Below are 10333 nucleotides of genomic sequence, written 5' to 3' on the forward strand. Positions count from 1 at the left end.
ACAAAATATTTCTCAAAATTTTATTGATGTAACATAGGAGCACTTAAATAGATTGATGCTTAATATCCAATGTAATTAACACTTTCACATGGTATTTAATAATTAACTTAAATAAGTGCAAACTGTTTGCTAGTACTTATAAATCAACAACTTTTAAAAGAATAACTATTCATGATCAACTTCAAAACAATTACTACATGCCAAAAAAAATATATATAAAATTCAAATATACTAATAATATTGGTCGAAAAATCCTTACAAATAAAAATTATTATTTATGTCAATACTTTTATTTGACAATTGAAAATGACATTCAATAGTAAAGTGTCGTTAATTTTAATTTGAAATTAATGAATTAAAAAAAAGTCTACTTAATAAACATACTAACCTAAAATTTTCTAAATAGTACTAAGAATTAGATATTTAAATAGACTCATTTAATTTTTAATCAAAAACAAACTAACTATGGTATGCAGAAAATGTTTTCCATCCTAAGAATTAGAACTCCGATTGAACTGTGCGGGTGGAGGCTGCTGAGGAGGGCGGCCCAGCAACAGCTTGTCTCTGATCAATCTTTGAATCATTACCAGTTATAGAAAATGCATAATCGAGATAACTTAACATGGTAGGATTTAAATTCAAACCATATCTTTGAGGATCATGAATATCGTATAGATTACAAACCTAGAAGTAACAGCTTCATCATTCCCTGGAGAAGTTTCAGGAGTGGGAGAATTGTCACAACCAGTTGCCCTACAAGATCTCTTACTTGGACCAAAAGTATCGAAGCTTCCAAATGTCAGACCACCTTTCAAAGCCTCTGGCACTTGGAAATGTTTTGGATAAGTAACACGTTGCCTCGCCTCAGTTGATTGCACATGAGCTTCTGAAGCTGATACTTCTGTGACATTGGCTATTTTACAAACATCTGCCAACACACCGAAAGGCATTATTGTTATTATAATTATAAAAGTATACAATTAGAGATACAACAGAAAGAATTGTGTGGAAAAAAACTTATAAATAACAGAATTTTGGTGACTCTGGATTTTATCAGTATTATTCCTTAAAGCGCGGGATTATTTCAGCACATTAAATCTGAGAGTAAACTGATTGGAGAAAAATCCAAACACAGGTGACAGATAATGTTTATATTATAATATAGGCACAATCAGGCAGATTTCCCCTTAAAATATCTTCAGAATAGGTTTCAAAGGTTTCTCCCCAGTCTTTTTTCTAGACCATGTGAGCTTTACTTCAGTTCAGTTAATACTTTACTCCAATACTAGGGAAAACCATCATGGTATCCATCTAGTAAAATTGTTTGATCAAAAAACTCAAGGTTACAACCTATACGAGAATGTGTGTAGATGGAAACAGGAGATGTCAAACAATTTTGTTATGAGATTTAACAAATATAGAATAAGAATTTTACCTTGAGGTGGCCTCAAAGAGCTATTCAATGATAAAGAGGATGAGAGTCGCTCAGATAGCAAGTTACTTTCAACTTCATTTAACTTTAGTATGGCATTTGGGTTGCTTGTTGAATTCATTGACCTAGATTTTTCATTCTTGGATGCTGATAAACCAGTGGCTTCTTCAAGTTTGTTTCCTTCAACATGATTTGACGGACATTGATCAGAACTTGATAGATATTTTCCTTGGTCAGTACTTGTAATTGAGCTGACGGTTTCTTTAGGGGAGGTGATTGCTGCAACAGCAACAACAGCTTGATGCTGGATATTTTCTTGATTGACAGTGTCATTAGCAGCTGAACTGGTTTCAGGGAGGCTCAGTACACTACCTATGAGAGATTGGCTAGAAGAACCATGACCAGAGTTTCCATTGCATGGATTTGCAGCATTATGGGGTACAACAGCTGAACCTCTGCAATTGAAGAATCACGCGATATTATCAATTTGCTCGTGCAAGCCGCTTTTCAAATAAACTCTCAGTAAGACAAAAATCAAGTAGGGAATTGCTTCAATATTGTAGTTATTACGCATTAAGTTATGAAACAATAATGAGTGATAATGTTAAACTTTGTAAAAGGCTTACCCAATACAAAGCTTTTTACCAAAATCAATACAAGATTTGGTTATAATTTTAGATGCAAACAAACAAAATACAATAGGGATATCAATTATCGCCTTACTTTTTTTCTTTAGTTTGTTTACTTCTTTCCGTGTATTGCCTTTTTTTAGCGATAAACAAGAAACTAATAAACCTTTTTCTTTCCACTATTACATTTTCTTATAATCAAAGATAAAATAGTAAGAAAAACAAGTGAAGAAAATATATAAAAATTACAACCTTGAGGCTTGAGGTGGTGTATTAGTTATTTTCTGTAAATCTGACTGAGTAGAGGAACCATTAGTTTTCTCTGCAATATGGACTCCATTTTCCCTTTGAATAGCAAGCTTCCTCCCACCACCACCATCTAACAAGAGATTTTGCAAGAAAAGTAACAGAAAATGAGCTAATAAAGTGGCAGGAAATTTATGATGCATAGGACAGATCTCTGTGCTATGCAAAAGATAATTGCAATAGCACCAAAAGAAAAAAGTGAGGACAGCGTGCGACTCTATTTCATCCTGGTAGATTAAAAAAGGGGTATAATAGAGCTGATGCAAAACGAAACAGAAGTATAATTTCCAGGGCTTAGGTGAAATATCCTAAATTATTTTAGAAGGAAAGAACCGCCTAGTGTACACACATCCTACTATCAAGCGTCTAAAAAGCATTTTACAGACTGATGGTTTTTAGATGATCTTAAGTGGGAAAGAATCTTCATAAACGAAACAGAGGAAAACGAAAACAAATACAACTATCAAGCCTCTAAAAAGAATGAAAATCGTACCAAAAAACTTTGAGGAAAAGCCCCCTGAAGCACCTCTTGCCCCCCTCCCCTGTCCATGTTGTTTTGATCTAGACTCCTCAGAAACCCTGCCACTCAATACCTACAATGGTCAGGTTATAAACAAATCAATCGACCTAATAAATGATAGAGAAAACTATGGTAACACTAACAACTAACAACTAGACTTGTGCAATCACAAAAAACACACATGAAATGTTAAATAACCCATATACAACCAACTGCAAAACACAAAACAGGTCTCTTACAGTTTGCAAGTGATAATGCACGATTACATAGTGCACCCTACATATTCAGCAATCTAACTTTCAAATGCAATTACAAATTTACACACCAACTGCATAATATTGCACAGCAAGCAACAGTAAAACAGAAGTAAACCAAATACAAAGGAAAAAAAAAAAAAAAATTACTTCCTTCCTCCTCTTGCGTCTCCTTCTTACCTCATGAAAAGTATCTGGAAACAAAAAAAAAATCCATAATTCAAAACAAACTTGCTTTGAAAATCCATAATCCATAAGATAACAAATAACAAAGAAAAACGAAATCAAAACATCTGAGTTTCACACTCAGCTTGAGTTGAAAATCAAAACACAATAAACATTTAAATTAAATTAAATCAAATTAATAAAATCAGCTAAACTTAACAGAAACCACAGGCATCACTAGCTATGATAACAGTGAAGTCAAGTTTCAAACTTGCAACAAATACATGATCAATTAGTGAATAACAAAGCAGATACTGAAAAAGAAGATGAAAAATCGCAGAGTATAGGAAGCTGAAGAGTAACCTAAATAGAGAAGCTTCTGAGCGGTTTCCTTGGGATCCATAGAACATTCTTTAAGGACGACGTAGATTTCATCGGAACTGTGGTGATTTCCGGTGATCTCTCTGATTTCATTGATGGTGTTCTGTACATTGTTGGGGATCGGAACCCTAGAGCCGCCACCAGCGCCGCTCATTCTGTCTGGGGTTAATAGAAAAATTACCGCTACCGACTGTAAAAAAAATATTAACTTTTTTTCCGTAATTTACAAATATTTTCTTAAGAATAAAATTATAGTTTTTTTTTTCTTAAGAATAAATTTATATAGTTTTTTTTCTTTGTGAACACTCCATACACTTAACATTAAATTGATATGGATACTTTCAATAAATCAAATAATAATATTAATAAAAATATATATTTTTTAGTTATTTTAATTATATTTTATTTCAATTATTTTTCTTGTTTATTTATACTTTTGTTTAATTATTTTATATTTCATATTTCATATTTAATATTCTTTATTTAATATATAAATATTTATTTGATTTTATATTTACTAAGATATATAATAATTATTTTATATCAAATATATTAATTTGAAATATATAAACTTTTAAGATTTTAAAACGTATGAAAATTGACACATCTCTATAATTTTATATACTATATAAATTTTATTATTTATTCAATAATTCATTAAGTAATATTTTAATTAATTAGATATGTTATTATATTTTAATTATTTATTTTATAAATACTTATATTGATAAAATAGCAAAAATTTATATATATAAATTGTTAAGTTTTTTTGATAATTTTTTGCATCAAATTAAGAATATTTTTATAATTTCACCTATTTGCTTACTATTCATTAATAGCTATAAAACTAAAAAAATATATAAAAAATAGCTACTTATAACTTTCCTTCAAATCATTTGCTTACTATTCATTAATAGCTAAAAAACTATAAAAAAAATATTAAAAAAAATAGCCACTTATAACTTTCCTTCAAATTATTCTATGACAACATTTTTAATTAAATAAAAAATAAAAATAGACATTCTTTAAAAAAATAGCTAAAAGATTTTGCCAAACCTTAAAAAACAAACTTGGCTCTTTCTCATAATATATTAAAAAATAATTCTTTGAAATTATCAATAAAAATGTATTTGATAAATAAGATACACATTTTTTAAAAATAGCAAAAAAAACATATCAATTTCTTGAACTCCATGCGACTGACGTGCCACGTAACATGAACACATATCATATTGTCGATTTTCTATCTTCAACATCACCACACTAATTAGAGTCAGTGTAGCCCACGATCTTGCATTATTTTCCTTCATCAACTGAGGGAAACAAAATACCATAGTCGAGTGTTCCTTTGAGACACCTTATTATCCTCTTGGTGACTGCAAGATGGAATACTTTTGCATTCTGCATGAATCTACTGATCATGCCTACACAATAGCTAAATTTGGTCTTGTGTGACAGAGGTATCGAAATGATCCTATGAGTCTTTTATATTGTCTTAGATCGATATCATCTTCATCTGAGTCTTTCGACAGTTGCAATCTGGACTCAGCTGGAGTCAAAGTTGGGTTGCAATCTTGCATCTCAAATCTCTTGAGTATTTTGTCTGCATATCTTCTTTGGTGCATTATTAAGCCTCTATTATTCTTGTAGAATTCGATATCAAGGAAGTATGAGAGATTTCCCAAGTCTGACATTTCAAACCCCTTACTTAAGTCATGTTTGAAGTCTTTGATCTCCTTCTTGCAACTGCCTATTATCAACAAGTCGTCAACATAGAGACATAGTATAAGCAACTCACTCCTGCTTCTACTGACATACACACTATGCTCTGTCAAACACTTCTCAAACTCTTTCTCTCTTAGAAATTCGTCTATTTTCTTATTCCAAGCTCTTGGAGCTTTTTTCAGTCCATACAGGGCTTTATGCAACATTTATACTTTTCCTTCCTTAGTTCTATTTCAAAAACCCAACTGGTTGTGTCACATACACCTCTTCGTTCAGAGGGTCATTCAGTAATACACATTTCATTGCATCTGATATATCGACCAGTTATGCATATTACTTAGACCAACAACCAACCTGATTATTTCGATTATAGCTACGGGTGCAAAGACTTCATCATAGTTGATTCCTTCTGTCTGAAAAAACCATTTCGCTACAAGTCTTGCCTTGTGTCGAACTGTTTCACCTTTTGGGTTTAGCTTGACTTTGTATACCCATTTCACATCAATTGCCTTCTTCCTTTTTGGCAATTCGACTAGTGACCAGGTATCATTGTCTTCTATGGATTTTATCTCATCCACCATAGCTTTCATCCACCTTGAGTTTTTCAATGCTTTAGCTGCATCGACTGGCTCAGTATCTGCATAGAAGGCATAGTGTACTAACTCACATTTATCATCGACCACATCATCTAATGTGATTACATATTCCTGCAGCCTTGCATGCATGTTTCTTGTTCTTTGAGGTCTTCTTGTGCTCGCTTGACCTTCGATAGCTTCTTGTCGAACTTCTCTAATAGCTTGTCAAACTTCTCTACCAACTTCACTAGCTGGTTCGTCACACAAGATTCTTATTGAATCCCTCTTGATGTTCTTAGTTCAATCTCACTCCTTAAGCTGATATATGATCACATCCATGTTGTTCACGACTTGCTTGTTCATCGGGTCGAACAATTTGTATCCACCAGTCGAATGATATCCCACTAGGATCGTCTGACTTGACTTATCATCCATCTTTCTTCTCAGCTGATATGACATATGTCTATGTGTTATGGATCCAAACACCTTCAGTGGCTTATGCTATGTTTGACACCATACCAACATTCCTCTGGTGTGATACCTTTAAGCCTTTTTGTTAGACATTTGTTCAATATGTATGTTACAGTCGACACAACCTCACCCCATAGCTCATTTGGGAGATACTTTCCTTTCAACATACTTCTCACCATATTCATAACAGTGATGTTCTTTCTCTCAGCAGTACCATTTTGTTGAGAAATCTTTTGACATGTACTCTTCACCTTCATCTATCCTTAGAACCTTAATCTTGTGACCTTAATCTTGTGACCACTTTGTCTTTCAAACATTGCTTTGAACTTGGTGAAAACTTCGAACTCATCACTTTTCTTCTTGATTAAGTAGGTCCACATCTTTCTGTTGTAATCATCAATAAATGTAACAAAGTATTTGTTACCTCCAAGTGAATCTACCTGTAGAGGACCTGTTATCTGGCAAATTTCGGCTAAGGGAAAAAGCCAATTTCGACCAGGGGGATCCGTCGGAAGCTCCTCGGCAAAAGGGTATGAGAGGCTGTCGGTTGACACGAGCAAGCTTCGGTCGAAGCCAAAAGGTTTTTGAGGGGAGAATAAGAACGTGGGCACGTAAAGAAGTCGTGGGTAGTTATACGCTGAGATGGGGGAAGTGGACCGACACGTGGCACCTCAAGACGCCTTTGTAACCCCCAATGGTTACTTTCTAATTAGTATTTAAGTCAATGTTAGGTGAGAATTCAAAGGTGGTAATTTGAACATTTGCAGTAGGTAAAACTTGAAGTATCCAAGCATTTACGAGAAAAAAGTTAGTTTCCTCACAAACAATATATTTTGCCTCCACTTTATAATTACAAGTCATTTAATCTTCGCAAAGCTTATCTTTTGTCTTGTTTTCACTTTACTGTTTATCGTCTTTCTTTCAGTACTTTATCGTTTCTACCTGTCATTTTACCTTTATTATTTCCTTGACTCGTCAAGAGTCTCGTTTACACCCTTTCAACCAGTCAGAAACATTTTTTACCAAATAGCCATACACACAAAACACTAAGTTCGGGACTCCTTAGTCGGTCCCGCAAGTAACCCTCATACAGGAAGGCTAGAGATTGTTGCGCAAAACAATAAATTGGCACACCTGGTAGGACCTCGACAGTGTTAAGTTGTATGCGATTGTGTAGTGGAAAAATGATGTCTCCTAGACCTCACGAAGAAACGTCTTCGGCGGGAGACATAACGACGCCCCAGGTCGTGGACACCGACTCTAGTACGGCGTCGACGGGTTCAACATCGTTTGTGGGACCAATTCTGACGCCGTGTCAGCCACAAACGCCGACACCGACAACCATGGGAACTATGGGGCAACATATGCTCAGTTACACGGCTCCCATACATAGAATGTTGGGAATGCCGACGGAGTTTATGGCAAACATGCATAACTTCGGTTCGACTTATAGTGATACATCATCATCGTCATTCCCTCGTTATGAGGGGTTTGGACCTTTGGCAACTCTATTTGGTTGACCCCCAGGGTTCAGATTGACGTCTCAATCAGCCCCAACGTTTACGTTAAGCTCCGTTGTCATTATGAGACAGCAAATGAACGAAAGTAACCATGAAATGGTACACATGCTGACTCAGCAAATGGGTACTATTTTAAGGCCTTTGATCCAGGATTCAACGCAGACTTATCAACAGTTTATATTCGAATCATTTAGATTTAAGAGCGTGTATATAGTTATAAAAGAATGATTTTTGTGGATTGTATTTCTTTTAGGTTTTTATGTTTCGTATGATTTATTTAATAATACTATGTTTTATTTGATTTAATATGAATGATGGAAGATTGACCCTTACAAATAATATATTGCGCGCAATTTTGAAATTTAATAAAGGATTTTGAACTTTATAATTTTATTTGTAAGTAAGATTATTTTATTATAAAAAATTTATAGACGAAGATTTGTAACGTCTTAAATAATTTATTGTAATAATTTTAATTTAATTATGATTTTTAAAATTTATTATAAATGGTTATTTTATTTAAATACATAAAAAATATTCATATACTATTAAGGTGATATTTTTTTTAAGTAATATCTTAGATAAAAATTTTGCGACGTTACAAAAATAAAATATTTATATTTCTTTAAGATTCAAACCTAAATAAAATATATATATATTTCTTTAAGGTTCAAACCTAAAGACACTATTGTAAAGCACACTACTCCTATTTTTCAAGAGGATAAGTTCTATAAATAGATATTGAAGATGTCCTGGTTAAAGGACAAAAACTTCAAGCCAAAAGTCTTCAATTTATCTGCCATAACTTGCAGTAAGGAAAAAAAAGTGGATAAATTGTTGGATGAAGACAATATTTGTGTGATTAGTCTTGGGAGAATATTTTAAAAGGAAAAATAGGCTCCCATGATCCCATATTGAGTCTTACTATAGAAAAATTATTGGAGAGGATAATTCTAAATTGTTAAATACTTTAGCAAAAGAAGAGCTTCATTATTCCTTACTGCAAATGAATCCAGATAAACCCTTAAGACCATATGGTTTCAATGCGGCTTCATTTAAGATATTACACAATATATGTGGTGGTGACATTTTGGAGGATAGATAGTGTTTATACAATGTTCATGTTCAAAACAACAAGGCAATATGAGGGTATAAAAATGAAATGCAACAATCGCTGAAGCTTTTGGATGATAATCATTATGTATCAAGGTACAAAGTGTGCGAGGATGGAGAAACTGTTCGAGATATATTTTGAAGTCATTCTGATTCCATAAAATTGTTCAAAATATTTTCTACTGTATTCATTATTGATTCAATATATAAGACCAAAAAATTCAAGCTTCCAGTATTGGAAATTGTTAGTGTTACTTTTATGGAAAATATTTTTTCGGTTGGGTTTGCATGTTTGGAAAGTGAAAAAGAGGAAGATGTTACTTGGACTTTAGAAGTGTGTCAGACAATGTTGAAAGACCAAGAAAACACGTCAAAGGTCATTGTCATTGATAGTGATACCACATTGATGAATTCGGTTACAAAGGTGTTTCCTATTTCATATGCATGACTTTGTACGTATCACATAACAAAGAATGTGAGAAGTAGTCTTAAGCCTGCGGTAGGAACCACACAAATAAATGGTGAAAATGGTCGAAGCTAGTGTGATATTGGAAATCATAATGGATGTCTCGAATGTTATAATGAATTCCTCTACATAAGAGTTATATGCATATTGTGTAATACATTTTAGGAAGGTGTGTGAGAAATATCTGAATTTCTTAAAATATGTTGAAAGTACAATTTTAGACTAGGTGAAGAAGAATATTGTTTATGTTTGACTGATCAGTTTAGACACTTTGGAAATACAATAAATAACATAGTTTAATTTGTTCATGTTGCTTTGAAGAATTGGTTGGGAAATAGTAAAGGTGGCTTATGTAGAGATTGGGATATTGTAAACCAAATGATCCAAAATCGCCATAATAAGATACAAACATCATTTGCCTGACGTTAGAACACAAACTTAGAGACAATAATTGTTATTCACAGTTGGTGGGCAATATATCTTAAGTAGGATTGAATTTTATATTTCACAAAGCCAAACGAGCTAAGAAAGTGAGTTTAGATAACTCGAAGTGTGATTGTACACTTAGGAAGACGTTCCTTATGGTTGTTTAATTTCAAAAAAGGGGAAACTCGGTAGGCCAATACGAATGGATGAGGTTTACACCCACTGAAGACGGTTTTTTTTATGATGATGGTATGATGAAGAACGATAAATTGAATATATCTATCTTGATCGAATGGGAAGTGATTCAAGAGATATTTTTGGAAGCGGGTGACAACATAAAACTCCACATC

The 10333-nt window shown here is 33.1% G+C and overlaps 1 protein-coding gene across 1 annotated transcript; it reads right to left on the reverse strand.

The window, feature by feature from the left end:
- Window positions 1–268: 268 nt before the first annotated feature.
- Window positions 269–3943, reverse strand: LOC127117762 (GBF-interacting protein 1). The gene is made up of 6 exons (XM_051047871.1): window positions 3670–3943; window positions 3292–3335; window positions 2861–2960; window positions 2314–2440; window positions 1436–1887; window positions 269–928 (listed from the first exon to the last, which is right to left on the reverse strand). The coding sequence occupies exons 1-6, from the start codon at window positions 3839–3841 to the stop codon at window positions 639–641; spliced, it is 1185 nt and encodes a 394-aa protein (XP_050903828.1). The 5' UTR covers window positions 3842–3943; the 3' UTR covers window positions 269–638.
- Between the last annotated feature and the right edge of the window lie 6390 nt (window positions 3944–10333).

The sequence above is a fragment of the Lathyrus oleraceus genome, chromosome 2 (assembly GCF_024323335.1).
Source record: "Lathyrus oleraceus cultivar Zhongwan6 chromosome 2, CAAS_Psat_ZW6_1.0, whole genome shotgun sequence".
NCBI classification, from domain to species: Eukaryota; Viridiplantae; Streptophyta; class Magnoliopsida; order Fabales; family Fabaceae; genus Lathyrus; species Lathyrus oleraceus.